The sequence below is a fragment of the Myxocyprinus asiaticus genome, chromosome 33, assembly GCF_019703515.2.
Source record: "Myxocyprinus asiaticus isolate MX2 ecotype Aquarium Trade chromosome 33, UBuf_Myxa_2, whole genome shotgun sequence".
Classification (NCBI taxonomy): domain Eukaryota; kingdom Metazoa; phylum Chordata; class Actinopteri; order Cypriniformes; family Catostomidae; genus Myxocyprinus; species Myxocyprinus asiaticus.
Window position 1 is genome coordinate 23703810 of NC_059376.1, and position 18728 is coordinate 23722537.

The following is an 18728-nucleotide window of genomic DNA, read 5'->3' on the forward strand; positions in this document are numbered from 1 at the left end:
TGATTTGGATCATTGTCCTGCTGGAAGATCCAACCAGGGCCCATTGTAAGCTTTCTGGCAGAGGCAGCCAGGTTTTGATTTTTTTATCTGTTGGTATTTGATAGAGTCCGTGATGCCTTGTATCCGAACAAGATATCCAGGACCTCTGGCAAAAAAAACAGCCCCACAGAATTAAAGATCCAGCACCACATTTAACCATAGGCATTGGGTACTTCACCTCTGTGCGCCAAACCCATCTCTGGTGTTTGCTGCCAAAAAGCTCTTCTTCTTTTTTTTTCATCTGACCATAGAACCCGGTCACATTTGAAGTTCCAGTAGTGTCTGGCAAACTGAAGAAGCTTGAGTTTGTTGCTGGGTAAGAGCAGAGGCTTTTTTCTTGAAACCCTCCCAAACAACTTGTGGTGATATAGGTGAGGTCTGATATTTATTTTTTTTTTTTTAGGCTTTCTGACCCTAAGACCCAAATAATTTCTGCAATTCTCCAGCTGTGATCCTTGCAGATTCTTTGGCCACTTGAACCATCCTCCTCACTGTGCGTGGAGACAGTATAGACACATGTCACTTTTCCAGGCCGATTCTTAAGATCTCCAGTTGATTGAAACTTGTTAATTATTGCCCTGATGGTGGAAATGGGCATTTTCAATGCTTTGGATATTTTCTTATAGCCACTTCCCATTTTGTGAAGCTCAACAACCTTTTGCTGCACAGCAGAACTATATTCTTTAGTCTAACACACTGTGATTGATGATTAAGGGAATTTGGCCTGTGTGTTACCTCATATTTATACCCCTGTGAAACAGGAAGTCATGGCTGAACAATTTCATGTTTCTAGTCACCCATGTGCACCAGTAATTGAGGCCAATGTGTTTTGGAGAAAAATATTTATTTAATAATGAGATATTTCCCCTCTTTCAATTGTTTTATTTCAATTAAAGGCCACATTTTTGTGATTTTTTTTTTAATGAAAGATCAGAAGGATAAATAATGCAGATTTTTTTTTCACAGCCTTCTTTGCTCATATCAAAACAAGGCTTACTGCCTCCTCCTCCACGTGACGCGTGACCTTACCAACAAGCTTACGTCATCCCTCTCATAAGCGTGCGTCACAGAGATGTACGGAAATTAACATTTGTAGTTAAAAAGGTATACAAGTATTGTTTTGTTTCTAAAAATAATCAATCGTTTGGGTTCAGAAGAACTTTATTTGTCGACTGGAGTCGTGTGGATTATTTTGATGCACCCTAAATATGCATTTTGGGCCGTCAAAAATGGAGTACATTCACTTGCATTGTTTAAAGGAGGAGGCCTGAAATGAAATCCTAAAAATCTTAAATTCTGTTTTGATGAAGAAATAAACTCAGATACATCTTGGATGGCCTGAGGGTGAGTAAATTATCAGCAAATTTTCATTTTTGGGTGAACTATTCCTTTAAGTTTTGCAGCGACTTTATGACCGCAGGTCTCAGACAGACTATATGTAAAAAATAATTTCTGAAGATGACAAATGAGTTCTACAGAAGAATTTCAGGGTGACTGTCATGCATCATAATACTGATACAGACAAGAAAATGAGCTATGGAACATCTAAAGTAAAGGAATTGTGGCAAAAACAGGTGAGACACTATCCTTATCTTAAACCAAATCCCATACCCTGAGGCAAACTGTTCATACAAGACAGCCCAAATATTTAAATGTGAGAGCACGAGCGAGAGAGAGAGTGACTGAACTTTGGAATGAAGTTGAAAAGTAAAAGCACGAGGACAAAAGGAACGTGCTTCACATGACCATGTTTCAGTTTTCCATATAAATTGCATCATTCTCACAAGTTAACATACCTAAAGGTATAGGCATTTGAAAAGTGGGAGCTTGCAGTAAAGTTAATGGACAAAACACATTTATGATGTTTTTAACATCCCTGAATTGACCCAATGACAAGAATGCAAACTACACAATCTGAGATTTTGGTGGTGTTTCAGATTAGCTCTCCTCTTCAATACAGAGACTGACCAATACAAGAACTGCAGTCATCTTGTGGTCAGTTGACCCGAAATAGGCATAATAAAAAATAAACACAAATCAGGTCACAATCTTGTGAATTCTTTATTAATTTCATAATAATTATGAAATTTATGACATAAGTTTCCAAAAGAGGAGATAACAAAAAAGGCATTAAGGTGTTATTTTACTTTTTTTGTTTGTTTTTTTTTAAAGTAGCCATCTTATAAAAACTTAAGAGTTTACAGAATGTGAGACTTTGAGATGAATTGCAAAATCAACTGAGACAGTGTTTTTAAAAAGCTTCTACCAATAAATCTATAAGGACAAACATTCAGTAACAAGTTTTAATGCCAAAGGTCATCAATCAAATTACCCAATAACAGCTGCAGCACATTCTCTCAAAGGAATTGGCTTCTTCTGTTATTGAAGGAAAAAACAATATTTTTGAGCAAGTACAATGTGATTAGTTCAATATCCTCACATCCACATGGGCAGTTCTATGTTGCTGTACTGTGCATGAAAAGGAAGGAGTCTCAGAGAAATTAACTTTAGCACTCTAAACTTGCATATTCAATAATACAATCACAACAACATCAGTCTCCCTTACACACTGCACAAAGATCTAGTAAAATTTCTTAAGCAAAATCCTAATTTTTATGGGCTTTATATCCATATGCTAGAGTTTTGCAACCATTTATGACCATAACTGAAGAACACAATGTTTCACTGCTTCATCACATCACAATGGTTGTTCCACCCCTTACAGCATTTTAAACGATTAGGAAAGCTCAGAAATGTGTTAAAGCTGGTGAAGTCCATTATCAGTGCATCACATTTTCAACACATTTATGTAAAGATATGAAATACAGTTGTGCTCAAATGTTTGCATACCCCAGCTGAAATTGTAAAATGTAATTTGGAGTAATGAGACCAAAATAGAGCTTTATGGTCACAACCATAAGCACTATGTTTGGAGAGGTGTCAACAAGGCCTATAGTGAAAAGAATACCATCCCCACTGTGAAGCATGGTGGTGGCTCACTGATGTTTTAGGGGTGTGTGAGCTCTAAAGGCACAGGGAATCTTGTGAAAATTGATGGCAAGATGAATACTGGCAGACAATTCGCATTCTTCTGCATGAAAGCTGCGCATGGGACGCTCTTGGACTTTCCAGCACGACAATGACCCTAAGTACAAGGCCAAGTTGACCCTCCAGTGGATACAGCAGAAAAATGTGAAGGTTCTGTAGTGGCCATCACAGTCTCCTGACCTTAATATCAGAGCCACTCTGGGGAGATCTCAAACGTGCAGTTCATGCATGACAACCAAAGACTTTGCATGACCTGGAGGCATTTTGCCAAGACGAATGGGCAGCTATACCACCTGCAAGAATTTGGGGCCACATAGACAACTATTGCAAAAGACTGCACGCTGTCATTGATGCTAAAGGGGGCAATACACAGTATTAAGAACTAAGGGTATGCAGACTTTTGAACAGGGGTCATTTCATTTTCTTTGTTGCCATGTTTTGTTTTATGATTGTTCCATTCTGTTATAACCTACAGTTGAATATGAATCCCATAAGAAATAAAAGAAATGTGTTTTGCCTGCTCACTCATGTTTTCTTTAAAAATGGTACATATATTACCAATTCTCCAAGGGTATGCAAACTTTTGAGCACAACTGTATATGATCCTCCACAAGTGTAGAATGTAGGAGAAAATAACGATGTCATAATAAAACGAATGCATCGATCAGAATTAAATGGAAGCCAATGGAACCCTATGAAAAAAATTTAACAGTCTGCAAAATCAAAGTAATTGGTTTAAGCTCCAGTTCTCTGTACAGAGAAAATTTCCACTGGAGAGTCTTCTTATCACCAAACACACCACAACAGATCTATTATTAGCTGAGCAAAAATACATTTGGCATCTCATATTAGCATAGAAATATAGAAGCTGTTAGTCAACTGTCAAAAATACTATAATATTCCACTGAAGAAATCCTCCTGAATTTAGAAAAGAGGAAAAGAAAATGTAACGACACATTATGAATAAGCTCAAAACACTTCATGTTCTCATGTTCTTTTTTTAATAGTTCTGGCTGTTACAACAGTTAATCAACTCTGACAAAAGAATATGCTCTCTAAAACACTTTCTCTAACCTTCTGAGAAGCTGACCTACGTATCTAAACATTCCCTATCACCATATTGACTTATTGAAACAAATCACCACATTGCTGCAGACAGTAACAATGTTTTCAATGTTTGGCATGAAAATGCACACAAGCAGAGAGCCTAATAAACTATAACTTTAGTTGTTTTTTTGTATTTTTACAGCTTTGGGGGATACGATCAGAAAATGTTTCACTGATAAAATCATTTGGTGTAAACACAGTGTAACATTTAATCATATAACATTCTGTAAGAAACAAAGTAACCAATTAAAAAATCTAAAAAATATAAATAAATAAAAAATGGCACAACCATGTTCTCGAAGTGCAGAGCCTCACTCATTTCTTCCTCACTCTTTATAAGAGGATTGTGTTACAATGGTAACCACATACAAGATGAATACTAATCTACATTACTTGAATAGCGACACTCATACTTAAAGCAAATATATTTTTTCCATAAGCGAAAGACTCATTTCTTATAATTGAAAAATATGATTTAATCAAGTAAAACAGCCTTTTGCTAGTCCATTGTCATTGCAGCTTTATAATGAAAAATGTGTATCATTTAATTTATTATAAGCAGTTAGTAGGTGTAAGGTCTGTCTTTTTCAATAACTGCCTGTCATGCAATAACTGCCTCTAACATTTCAAACTATTATTAAATAAGATCTAGGAGCTGTGATTTAAATGGATATTGCACGCAAAAATGCAAATTCTGTCATCATTTACTCACCCTTATGTTGTTCTAAACCTGTATGAATTTCTTTCTTATGTGAATAAAAGGAAAGGTTAGGCAGAATGTTAGCAACAGTAATCACTCACTTTCATTGCATAATTTTTTGCATAAAATGAAAGTGAATGGTGACTGATTCTAGAATTTAAATTTTTATATAATCAATATAGAATTTTCATTTTGGGGTGAACTATCCCTTTAACATGCTAGTGTTCAACTGAAAGTTAAATGTCTTTCCTCGAACTAACTACACAGGGCATCTGTTATGTAACAATGTATGCAAACCTAAAACCCAGCTGTAGAGTGAAAGTTTTATTTAGTGTCAGTCAGCTAGTCATGCTCGCATCCACCTTTCCTAAGGTGAAGTTAATACAAAATGTATACATATGATATCGCAGAGGCCTTTTCTGCATATCATTAGGTTTCGTTATTTACATGTCACTGTCAAGCAGCATGAACATTAACATTGCTCTCATGGCTTATTCACACCGAAACACTAATGGCTTAAATATTGACCTACCTGGTAATACTTCTAACAATGCATCTTGGTAAAGAGCTGACTGCTTACAGCACCTCTGAATTTGCAAATGTGCTTCAAAAGAAAATGATTAATAATGAAAAGATATGTTTAATTGTAATGAGGCGAAGCAAACTGTGATTCATCTTTTAAGGCGTATTGAAGTAAGACTGCATATCATGCAGCTGTCCAGTTGGACACAAGCAACTGATGAAGACACAGGTTTTCAGCCCTCTGTGGCAAAGAGCTGAAATGCCTTTAGTTTACTGCACTTTAACTCCAAACAAGAGGAGGATGAGAGCAAGAAAGATCAGTCCCAAAGGCTAAACACAAGAGTGCAGAGGCCAGCTAGTCAGCAAAGTTTTGAGAGCAGGAGAAAGATGAGGAGAAAATGTCCAGAAAAGAGCCCACATTGTTCAAGTATTGACCTTTTGAATTTTCATTTGTTTTTTGCACTTAAAGGAGTTTTAAACAATACACAGAAGTCTCAAGTTTTCAAAAAGGATCTGGATGCTTTGCACCCAGAAAGGATGAAGAAGAGTGTGAGCAGGGTGAAATATTGCTTTCAATCGCTTTGTCAATTCCGTTTCTAAGAGCAGATGGCTTTCAAAGTTGGGCTTTGATATCTTTCCATTACACTTGTTCTGTCTGAGGGAGGACAAATAGACAGAGAAAAAAAAAAAGATTGTTCTCTTATTATCAGCTCTGAGGTAGGGGAAGTGGGTCAATGGCAGAGGAAGATTACTTGGTTTTCTGGGCCCATCTAAGGTCATCTGATCTGGGTTTCTCTCCTGTCACGCTCTGGATCAGATCTTCTAAGTTCCTCCAGAATCCCAATTTCTCTAGAGGATAGTTCAACCAGCCTGCACAAACAAACACATAGCCATATACATATATACATAATACACAATGAACTTGGTTGTTTTCATGACTGAATGAAACCAGGGGTGTGTAGTAACATAGTGAAAATTCGATAAAGTGTGCCTACACACTAGAGAAAGCTCAGAAAGAGCATCTGACAGATAGGGTCAAGAAAAACGTAAAGATGCGTTTTCATTTATGTGCGCAGGTTTGTGAGGTCTGTGCATTTAAACTGTATAAAAAGAAAGGGTTTTGCTTAAATGAGATGTACACATATATGCTGACAGTATGTGACAGAAGTGTTATTACCTTTTTAAGGCAGTTAAAAGTTACAGGAAACTGTTTAGGATAGAGGGGGGAATGAAACGTGTAAGCGCTTTGAATATCATGAGCTTGTGTGCGGTACTGTTTGAATTAGATGTTGTTGCACGCCAGCTGATATTGTGGAAACACAATGGGACGTAACAACAAACTGAATGGTGGTTAGTCATTGTCATGTCTCAGATGGATCTTAGAGAATTTAAATTTACCGAATATCAGATGATTTATCGTTTTCGGGATACATCGCTCGTACTGAAAACGGGATTTCCAAAAGCAAAATTGGACCATCTCTCTAAAATTCTTATTGGTCAACATATGCCTACATCGGCATACGTTGCAGCAAAAGTAAAAAAAAAATAATAAAAATTAAAAACCTTGCATTATTCCCTCTACGTCATTGCAACACACTATTCCCATTAAAATCAAAAGTCTTTGCTTTTTCTCAATATGCATTCTTACGACTTCTTATGTTCTTATGGACTTGTTGGACGTCATCATCCACTGCTGAAATTAAATTCTAATACTCAAGAATGTAAGTATAGAAAACCTATAAAATTACCCGGTTATGTGTTCTTAATCAAGCTAAGTATCGAGGAAGGATTGGATGGTGACTTAAGTACAAGAAAGTAATAAACACGAGGAGGAAACTAGCGTTAACAGACATTTTCCTTCAACGTATGATTAGTCCTGCAAAACATCACTGGTGTGATGCCAATAATGCCGTCACGGGTGTGTGATAATGCTAGTAGTACTCTCACTGGCTACAACAAATGTGCTTGGATGGTCAACTGCACAACAGGAATGTTGAAGCACATTTCAAAACTTGCATAAATCTGTTCTATGACCTCCTGTTGTTCCGAGTTTGGTCTTTCAAGGTAGCAATGTGAGACTGGTCTTCATGAGAATGCAAGTGCATTCTTTGAGAAATAGCCCTAGTGTGTAGGAGTCTTAAGCGTATGAGCACAAAGGTAAGTACTTACACACAACAATGCGAGTATACCTGTGGTAATGCAGAAGTAGGTTTCATGAGGTGAAACATGGTGAACTCTGTGGTGTTTCCGTGGTAATATGATGTGACAGTCCTGAAGAAACGTCACCCAGATTGGGAGCCCAAAATATGTGTGCGACCATTTGTGGATTTGATTGGTCAATGTAACAAAAATGGCTAAAGCAAAGACGTAACAGTACCAGGGGTAGTTCCGATAGATCTCCGCTGGACAGAGATTGAGAAAGAGAGCGAAGTGAGATGCGGAGTCAGAAATTGCATTCTTGGTTCATTGTTTGTTTCTCTGTGGAACGGATAACGTGACTGATGTCTTACCTGGTGAGAGCATCATGAAGTTTGCTGCCATGTTAGCCAGAGGGATGATGGTTAACATACAATTATCACCATTTGTCTCTATGAAATCATGGCGCGTTATAGCTGTTGGATCGATGTGGTGCTCTCGAAATGGTCGAATGAAGGCCTGATGGTGAACAAACAAGAAGGAGGAATTTATTTTAAGAAAAATGACTGCTAGTGCAACTGCAGAGTGGTTGAAAGTGTAGTTGTCAAATAGCCAATTACTATAGTGTGATGTTCTCTGTAATCTGTACCCCAATATACAGATGTGCAACAAAACTGGAATTAAGATATTTTATTCTTTAGAAAAATGTTTGTTGAATTGTCAGTTTTATGCTTTTTCACCCATGTACTCCAATTTCCATGTTATAAAATAAAATAAACTCGTGGTCCAATGGGCTTTGTAGAAGTCAATTTCTGTTTGTTTACCAAGTATATGACAGAGAACCTTGTATACCCCTAAATAACTCTGAAGACCACATATGTATTCGGCCGTGCAGACTCTGAAATAACATTTAGAATATAAAAATAATGGCGTTTCACCCCTGTACCTTCCCAAAGATGGGCAGATCCACTGATCCCCATGTGTCAGCACCCCAGTGGACCAAACCAGAGGCAAAGTCTGCAGTCAGGATTCCTGCCACTGCACACACACAAAACACACACCAAAAGCTACACAAATCTACTAAAAACCAAAATCCACTTCAGATACAGAAAAAATTATAATTTAACAAAATGTTCTGCTACTTGCTAGTTTAAAAGACACAAAGAAAGAAACGTCTTAGCAGCAAGTTAGAATCCAGGACTTTTAAATACTGAGAATTCAGGAGATGTACTTTGACTTGTTTGTTGTGTCTACCTGTACTCAATTAAGCCTTGATGTGGTTGTGTGGGTTTGTTTGTGGTACCAACCTATGCTAAAGAGGATGTACCAGGAGTGTCCCAGGTGGAAGTATGTTACCAGGTAACAGAAGTTGAAGGCCATGAGGGTAAAGCAAAGTATCACACTGATCCATTCCTGACATCTTTTTCCTGCGAGAAAGAACGTAAAAACTTTAAGAGCAGTCTTTGGTAAAATTTCAAGAGTTGCAAAGTGTTAGTAAATTTCTACCAGCTTTTCATCCCAAGTGACTTACAGTACACTGACTGGAGGGACACCGTGTCTCAAGAGCAACCTAAGAAAAAGTGCCTTGCTCCAAGGTACAATGTTGATTTCAGGAACACTAAAGTTCCTGGACTTTACAGAACAACCTTTCTGTGAGCATGACTTAACCATTAGGCTAAAGGCAAGTCGGTTTGAAGTCAAATGCTGAAGCAGCTAGAGCAGACCAGCATATTAAAACTTGACTACAATTAAATTTTAAAAAACCCGGTCCCTGGTCTATAAAGGGAACAACTGGCAAAGTTCAATCAACAGAACAGCAACATAAATAACTACGTCTACCACATTAACTGCTGACATGTTGAATGTTAGGATAGAAACGGTTGAGCAAGTCAGAAGTCAAACAGTCTTAGAAAAATGTAAATGGAGCTTGTGGTGGGTCAGTATCAAAGCAACGCTCTCACAGTCATATTGTTTCCTTACACAGCGACCATTGTGTGCCACCTCTGCCCTTAAATCAGTGCAGAACAGCTTTGCGGCTCGAATCTGAAGTGACCAAACGACATGATTCACAACACAGTTGACAGAACACTGAAAGATGCCATGTCTGAATCTAGAAATAATGCTGTGTTTGTTCCAGGGATACCAAGTCAATCAGAGTTGATCTGATCAAAAACTGAGAGCCTGAAGACTCCCTCTATTGCCATGGCAACTGTATACAGCACCAGAGTATCAGAGGACATTGATGTCAGTTTGGATGACACTTCAGAAACTCTTGCTACCCAGAATCCCACATCCGTTGATCTCCACTCAACACTAAAATATAGCACCCTACCCAAAGCCACACAAATAAAATCTTTGACACCTATTCCACACCCTCACACTGCTCCGCTTTCTGTGCTGTTTTGTTTACGTTTCCGCCACCATTCTCTGATCATGTGTTGATACATTATATGCAGCGTTTGCCCTCCATACAATGACAAGGGTATGCTGTTCCCTTCTGGTACAGATGGAGTTCCTCCTACAGAACATCTGCTTCATTTACTGCACACAGTCGAATTAAGAGTTTAACAAACTAGGGCTTTACGGGGTTTTTTTTGTTTTGTTTTGTTTTTTTGTTAACCCTTTCAGACCCGAGTTATGCAGGGACACATCAAATATGACCATGCTTTAATTCTTCTATAACAAAGCCATTCATGATAATTAATCAGAAAATTCATTTTTTGAAAAATATTTTAATAGTTATTTCTGATCTCCGTTACAATGGACAGAGGTTTTGAATGGGACAGGTAGTAACAAGGTAAAATTGAGAAATTTTTAAAGAAATTACTACAACTAAGTACAACAGTGAAAGATCATTTTAAAAAATGTATCTTTCAGTGAACAGCTCAGATATTTGTTTCAAATAAAAATCATGCTTCCAAAGAGACACCAAGTTAAATGTCAATACAAAAACAGCATACCACTGTTTCTGTTAAAGGCAATAAATCCAATGAATATCCATTAGATCACTTTAAAACCAGAGAAAAGTGATGTCCATCAGGGTCTGAAAGGGTTAATAACAAATGAGAAATAAATGTTGTTGTTGTTCAGCTTTAACACTGTGTGTTCCGTCATTCCTATTAAGGTAAAGGCCCTTCCAACGAGCCAATCTGACACTGTCCTTCAATGTTTTGTTTATTAATCTATGTAGGAGGCATTATGAAATCAATGTTGATCTATTGTCAGTATCTGTTGGTTACAACTATTTAACTCATACATCGTATCAAAATTAGGAATGCATCAGTACCAGAATGAAATCCATTGGGACCCAAAGAGAGAGCTCACAAATGGTCTTATTAAACCTATTTTGATCACATTTCGAGAAGACAATCATGTTTGACTCATTTAATGACAGGCATCATTGGTGGGGCGTTGTACTCATTTAAACTCACTGTCACATCACTTGCAGTATTCATTAGTCCGTCCCTATACACTAATACAATAATAACTGCGTCGTGTTTACACTCGCACAGACTACAGACTACAGACTGAAGCTACAGCCGCTCTGCTACGTGCACTTCCTAAACCGACTACTCTGGACCTGGGGGCGGTTGGTAGGGCTCTGTGACCGTGCTGTCTTGGGCTGTCCTGCGAGACTCGTGGCTGGCAGTGCTTTCCGCGCTGTGGGCAGAGGCGGGCGGATACCGGCGCCGCCAAGAAACACCAAAACATGTTTTCATTCTCACCTGGCGAGTACAATTCCGCGAGCTCTCGAGCGCCCGCGTGCTGTGGACCCCATCTCGCGCCCGGCTGGTCAGATACAGTTGCTTCTGGTGTTGGAAAGTTTTCCAAAGCCCTGTTTTTCCTCTCGGTGCTCGCCATGTTTAGTCCGGTTAGGGTGCAGCGGATATGTTAATTCCGCATCTGAACTCCACTCCTTGGTCCGCCCTGTTCCGCGTCTCCTCCCTCCACCAATCGCCTCGTTAGATTGTATTTTCGTAACAAGTTGATAGACCAATTATAAAGAAGGTATGTTGGCCCCACCCCGATGCAACCAATGAGAAAACAGGCTACACTGACGGTGGTGTTTAATTCTAATTAATTTATTGTAAAAATGTGATTGAAGGTTCGATCGTTTTTTATTGTTTACAGTTCTCTCTTTATATCTCACAAATACCATTTTGATGACATAGATGGCCTAAATATTGTCTACATTTTCATCGTGGCATGTTTAAAGTTACTTAAAAAGCCTAAAGAGTGGAGGTGAAACACAGAAGCCACCAGAAACCACCGTGCAGTAAAAATAGCAGGTATTTAAAAGTCACGCTTAGCATCAGTAAATAAATACAGAGTTGTGGTAGTAGAGCAATGTTACATTGAAGTAGAAATATGTGAGTGTTAAAGTAGGTTTAGACAGGATTAAACTGGAAAGTGTGTGGTTATATTTATAAGGGTATTGCCACTATGGGTTCTCTTTACTTGAAGCTTGGCCCAGATAATAATCGGAAGGTTGCTGGTTCGATACCTGCAAGCCATAAAACTATTATCATCATTGTGTCCTTGGTCAATGCACTTGGCAGGATAGTCCAGGGTTATTGTCTCCTCTTTTCGTTTATTAGATAAAGCTGCATGCTTACTAGTAGCAGCATAAAAGAGGCACTGCACACTAATAACAGATAGTAGCATATATATATATATACACACACACACTAAAATAGTCAGTGCACAAATGTGAATACAAAACTGATATTGAAGGTCCGCTGACAGCTTAGTGAGTCAGTTCTTGCACAGCTAGATGTTTAGGCACAGAACAAGACAAATGTTAGGAGAGTTCCTCAGTAAAGCAGCTCTTGTAATATCATCTTACAGCCGCCAGAAGGCAGACAAACCACAACATTGAGAATGCTCAAGGCGCGTTTATTACAACAGCCATCTCCTGCAGCCCGACGATGATTATGAAATTGATTTTATTTCGGAGGGGAGGTCAAAAAATAAAGCACGCACATAATATATGCAAATAACTTTGATGTGCGAATAAATATTGTGGACCGTCTTTCAGTGAGCATAAGCCCTTGGCAATGGTGCTGTTAAAAGAATAGTTGAGAAAAATGGAAATTCTCTCATCATTTACTCATCCTCATGTCATCCCAGATGTGTATGACTTTCTTTCTTCTACAGAACACAAACGAAGATTTTGAGAAGAATATCTCAGCTCTGTAGGTCCATACAATGCAAGTGAATGGTGACCAAAACTTTGATCCTCCAAAAAACACAGAAGCAGCATAAAAGTAATCCATACGACTCCTGTGGTGTAATCTATGTCTTCTGAAAAGATGCAATCAATTTTGGGTGAGAACAGACCACAATATAACTCCTTTTTCACTGTACATCTTGCCACTGCAGTCTCTAGGCACGATCATGATTTCAAGCTCAATATCACTTCTTAGCGCTTGACACATGTGCAGAGAGCTAAATAGCGCTAGGAAGTGTAATCGAGCTTCAGATCATGATCGCCAAGGAGACTGCAGATGTCAAGATTTAGAGTGAGATAGGAGTCATACTTTGGTCTGTTCTTATAATCGATTGGAGCACGTCAGAAGACATGGATTAAACCACTGGAAACCTGTGGATTAACTGGATTTATGCTTTCTTTATGTGCTTTTTGGAGCTTTAAAATTTTGGTCATCATTCACTTGCATTGTATGGACAAACAGAGCTGAGATGTTCTAGAAATCTTAGTTTCTGTTCTGCAGAACAAAGAAAGTCATACACATCTGGGATGGCATGAGGGCGAGTAAATCATGAGAGAATTTCCATTTTTGGGTGAACTATACCTTTAAGCAAGCCAATACAAAACCACACATTTTTAAGTAAAAGTAAAGGTTTGTTTGTTTTTAATTTAGTCTCATTTTGATCTGACCCTATTTTTACCTTTTAACACGTTTATCTAATCTAGACCTCAAGAGAATGTGTCTTCAACTCATTTTCAAAAAGGTGTTTCTTAAGAAGCCTAAACTCAGCACATGTGTATCTGTTTATACCGTATTTATTTTCTTCTGTTACGCACTTATGATGTGTTCACGGACCCCAGTGTTGAGTCCTGCCAATGTCTGCGGTCAAACCAGAAAAACACGTCACATACCAAATACAGAGTCACCGCCCCCTCTCACACCCTTATAAACACCCCAATCCGAGACATGGGAACTGACTTAAGCTCTCCAGCGATCGCTGGGAAGGTAGCCTCTTACCCACATACCAGACAAAAGTCATCCAGATCATTTTTGCCTGAAGTCTGCGCTGCTGTCTTTTCCATTTGCGCTCGCGACTCAAGTTATCAGGGCGGCGAAACCCTGATCTGCCGCAATCCGGCGGGTGTTAAGATCCATGGAAGTGGCCGATTTTTACGAGGGGGACTACCTCGCCTTCCACAGCGCTAACACCATCAGCAGTCCGGTCAGCGCCAGCGTATGCAAGCAGCCCACCAACGGCTCCATGACGAAGCTTAATGACATCTCTGAGCACGAGAAAGCAATAGACTTCAGCATCTATTTGGACTCTCAGTACCAGCATCTGGCCAACCAAGACGAAACCCGGCACCGCGCAGTGGGAATCTACAGCGACTTTCTCTCGGTGGAAAACAAGAGCAAGAGACTGGCAGCGTTACAAAACTACAAGAACTACATTTCGCTGACCGAACGCGACCCGAGCCAACTGGCTTATTCGGAGCTACAGGAGACGCGCATCGACGCAGTCTTCAGCCCGGACTTTCTGGGCAGTTTTGCCAAAAGTAACTGGCGACACGATCTCAGCGAAGACAAGCAAATGGATGGTTCCGGGGGGTTTGACATGCGCTCGTATCTGCAGTACCAGAACGCTCCGAGCGGGAGCCTGGGCAATATTTCCACCGCGTCCTCCTCTTGCTCGAGTCCACCAGGTACACCTGCGCCGTCAGGTAAGGGAAGATCACTTCAGCCGGGCGGAAAAATGGCTTCCGGAGGCAAAGGGAAGAAGAGGCTGGAGAAAGACAGCGACGAGTACAGACAGCGGCGGGAGAGAAACAATCTTGCCGTGCGCAAAAGCAGAGACAAAGCCAAAATGCGCAACCTAGAGACACAGCACAAAGTGCTGGAACTGGCGGCGGAGAACGACCGGTTACAGAAGCGCGTAGAACAGCTGTCCCGTGAGCTGGCGACGCTACGGAACCTGCTCTCCGCCACCGGCCAGTGCTGACGGGACTCCATGGTACTCGGACCATGTATTAAGGCACGGACTATCAAATGACTTCAAAGAGTGCAGAATTTATAAAAAAGGGGTTGTTGTTGTTTTTTTCTGATCGAAAACGCGTTTCCAACCGAGAAAGAAAAGACATGAAAGTGGACTGTGCGCCTGGATTGCGCAATATCCTCACTGTGTGCTCGGTAATCTGGAAACCCTGTCATGTATTTCGTCTGTAAAGTATTTTTGTACGGATTCTTAAGTGAGATATCTACTGTTTAATATTCTGTTATTTAAATTCCTTTCGCCATATCTAGGGCAGTGGTTGTCACGGTAAGAGTTTTACTGCAGAGGTATGATGCAACTCATTGTAACAGTATTGGTAAGGCAGTGAAGTGGTCTTGTAAAGACGTCAAAGGTACAACTGGTCCACTGCTATATACTGTTTTATTGAATTAAATGATTTTTACTGTATGGGAACCTGTGTGTGTTTTATTACCGCTGTCATAGTAAACACATCATAAGCACACCTTTGAGTGCAGGATTACTTGCATCATTTTCACACACACGCCCACCCACAGCAGCTGAGATTTAGTTTCCATTCTGCAGTTTACTCCTGGTTTCTCTTTATTAGTTTCTTTTTAAGCATATAGAAACCGCAGGACAGATACAAACTGTTTTCAAAAATTGAACTTGAAGCCCCTACTAAATTATTTCAATGCACACAAACTGTTTACAGTTATTTATCTGAAATCTTGTGTCTCATGACCGATATGTTGGAGATCTTTTGAGATCTGTGTTCATGTGTCACCTCAGTACAGAGATACAATTATCTAAAATACACAGGCAGGGTCCACAATCCAAAGAGTTCAGCGATCCATCATAGACTCTGGTTCAAGGCTAGATAAACATTGAACTTACTAGCCCCACAAAACTAACAAACACATACAAATAAACACACCTAGTTAACAGACTGGTGTCTTACCACTGAACAAAAAGCATGTGATGGTGAGGACATCGCAGAGAAAACGAAATGTTAAAACATGGACGTGGAATGCAGGCTGACATAGGAGTGTAAGCAGTGAAATGGTTTCATTAGAGTGAATATCAGGATTTAGATAAGGGAAATGCTGAAAGATCAATATGAGGTAGGTTTAATCGAGACCTTTAAATCAACAGATGGTGGGCTTCAATTCAATTGCAAAGCTTGTTTAAAATGCTCATTTGACCTGAGGCCTAAAGGCTAGACTCACCAGCTCTGGGTTCTTTACAGTAAATTAAATTAGTTAATAATGTCTAATAGGAGGTTGTAAGCACTATGTAGTGAATACAACAAATACAATGGGAAATCGGCCACATCATACAAACCTTTATTCTTCTACAGATCTATCTTTCTACAGTACATGATTATAAATTCATGTTTCTTATGAGAAATGAAACACCTAATATCTATTTAGAAGTGAAAACCTGCTTTAAAGACTTGGCAACTGACTTATTAAATGAACTTTAAATAACCTTTAAGATGGATCTGATTCAATTGATTAAAAATGTCCTGAATCACCCACACACAGAACTATAAGCACATAAACAACACATTTACAACAAAGAGATGGTAAACCTGTTTAATCTACTTTTCTTTTTTTACAAGAGATTTATTGCTGGGATCTAAGCATGTAGGTTAAAGGTAAACTCTTGAGTTGCTGAGGTGTGACCATTCCTGCCATAGTCCTACAGGAGGAAATGGAACCTGATGAACAGGTTGAATGACCTGTCAGTCAGGGAGGAGAGTAACCAACAGGTAGACAAGGAACAGCTCATCACCATGACAACAGAAGGTGGGAGAACGAGAAGAAAAGAGAGAGAGGGGACAAAAAGAGAGAGCGTTAGTTTAGTTAATGTATCAGTGGGTAGTTCAAACTTGTGATCAACTGCTGAAACTTCTAGAATAAATCTTCCTCTTGTGTGTGAGAAGGACCGAGGCCTGTCTGCTTTGTTCGAGTTCTCATACCAGAGACAGAGCAGCTGACAGAAAATCAATAACATCTTTTTCAAAGAAAGCCTCCAAAAAGTCACTGACATACAGTATATTCAGTAAACAAACAATCTATAAATACAAATGTGTTTTTGTAATGACAAACACTTTATTCCTCTACCTTAGATTCTCCTTGTTCAAATTCGGATTGATTGAATGTACTGGTATGGTTCCACCATTTAATTAGTGTGCATATATTCCAAATATCTGCGTACATTCACACAGTATTTAGTGTGTAAACATTGATTGTGTGATTAAACTGATTGTCTTACTTAATTAAATGCCCTCAAAATTAGAAATGAATGAGCCTAAAAGATGATTGCACCACAGTCGCAGTTTTCTATGTCAAGTTTGAAATTTTGTTTGATGTTTGAAAGGGAACCTGTAGAACGGTGAGAAAGAGATTGATTAAGGAGGAACAGGGTGTTGTTTTGAACAGTGTATTTCATTACACCATCATATAGTGGAGGAGGATCTGTGTTGCTCAATACTTCCAACTTCCTTCTCCATCTGTGCATGCATGTGTGCTTGCTATAACTGACTGCTGCGTTAGATTCTCTCTTGTTAAATACATAACTTAGTCCAACACAACCAGGCTTACCAATTCACCTGCTGTGTGAATATTTATGAGACCCAGAGCTAACAAACAACATTTCATACACTATATAAATGCACTGAATTAGATTTCTTTTTTTTTTTACTGTTTACTTGACAAGTTTCCTTTGTTTTAAATTTTTATGTATAAAAAAATAAATAAATGTTTGTAACATTTTACAAATTTACATTATTCATTTCAAAATATTATAGAATTGAAAAGTGAGTCATACATTTCAATTAGTCCTGTAAGGTAAAATATTGGGAATATGCCTTAGTGGGCTCTTACAGGTCTGTTTGTACTTATCACAACCATAATTATGCATGTAAAACGCTGATTCTGCGTGTAAAAACGAATTTTAGTGCAACCACTTTAGGGGCTGTTCAAACCAAACACAATTTATGTCCTTCTGCACTGTTTTTTAATTGTTCTATGTATAAGCTAGACAGATGTCTTTGACCATTGCGCAGTGTTAAGCTGTTCTTAAAAACAGGTAAAAAAAAATAAATAAATAAATAAACTGTCCTTATGAATACTCCGTGTTTATTGACACTAGTGACATTGTCATTGACAAATGGTTGTCATGTTTTCAGGAAAACGTCTCCGGTTAGACTTGTAACCTCAGTTCCCTGAGATGAAGGGAACGAGACATTGCTGAACACTTTGGGGAATTTCTTTTCCACAACCTAGTTGAAGCCTTTGTATCAAAATGCCAATCTTATTATTGGCAATGGTGTTTGAGCCCCACCCTTTTAGGCACGCATGTGCCCTATAAGTGGGGGCTCACACACCATTTCTTCAGAATTTTCTAACTGAGGACAAGAATGCATCACTCATACCTCGAATCTCTAAAGTAGTAGTGCAGCCTTCATCTCAGGGAACCAAGGTCACTATCGATTCAGTTCACGAGACATTGCTGAACGCTTTGGGGAACGTAGTCCCATTACGCCGCGCTATGTAACATAATACCCTTGGATGCACGCACCAGGGTATAAAACACTTAGAAGAATATGTACACTGGTGGCCAAAAGTTTGGAATAATGTACAGATTTAGCCGTTTCAGAAGGAAATTGGTAATTTAATTCACCAAAGTGGCATTCAACTGATCACAAAGTATGGTCAGGACAGTACTGATGTAAAAAACCGCACCATCACTATTTGAAAAAAGTCATTTTTTATCAAATCTAGACAGGCCCCATTTCCAGCAGCCATCACTCCAACACCTTATCCTTGAGTAATCATGCTAAATTGTCAAGGATCTGCAAAGCTGTCATTGCTGCACGAGGAGGATTTTTTGATGAGAACTCTTTGAAGTAGTTTAAGAAGTTTTGAAAAAAAAAAATTCAAATTGTAAT

At 39.0% G+C, this 18728-nt stretch overlaps 3 protein-coding genes across 4 annotated transcripts in view; 1 reads left to right on the forward strand and 2 right to left on the reverse strand.

The window, feature by feature from the left end:
• Window positions 1-2076: 2076 nt before the first annotated feature.
• Window positions 2077-12165, reverse strand: LOC127424263 (plasmanylethanolamine desaturase-like). The gene is made up of 6 exons (XM_051669281.1): window positions 11278-12165; window positions 8860-8979; window positions 8499-8590; window positions 7927-8071; window positions 7606-7818; window positions 2077-6286 (listed from the first exon to the last, which is right to left on the reverse strand). Exons 1-6 carry the CDS (start codon window positions 11411-11413, stop codon window positions 6165-6167), a joined length of 828 nt encoding a protein of 275 aa, XP_051525241.1. The 5' UTR covers window positions 11414-12165; the 3' UTR covers window positions 2077-6164.
• A 1557-nt stretch (window positions 12166-13722) lies between these two features.
• Window positions 13723-15220, forward strand: LOC127424262 (CCAAT/enhancer-binding protein beta-like). The gene has a single exon (XM_051669280.1). It carries the CDS (start codon window positions 13916-13918, stop codon window positions 14759-14761), a length of 846 nt encoding a protein of 281 aa, XP_051525240.1. The 5' UTR covers window positions 13723-13915; the 3' UTR covers window positions 14762-15220.
• Window positions 15221-15353: 133 nt separating this feature from the next.
• LOC127424255 (tyrosine-protein phosphatase non-receptor type 1-like) overlaps window positions 15354-18728 on the reverse strand; it is a 64853-nt gene continuing 61478 nt past the window's right edge. For both annotated transcript variants that reach the window (XM_051669272.1, XM_051669271.1), the window contains exon 12: window positions 15354-16514. The gene's annotated coding sequence lies outside the window, so the exon portion shown is untranslated. The remainder of the gene's footprint in view (window positions 16515-18728) is intronic.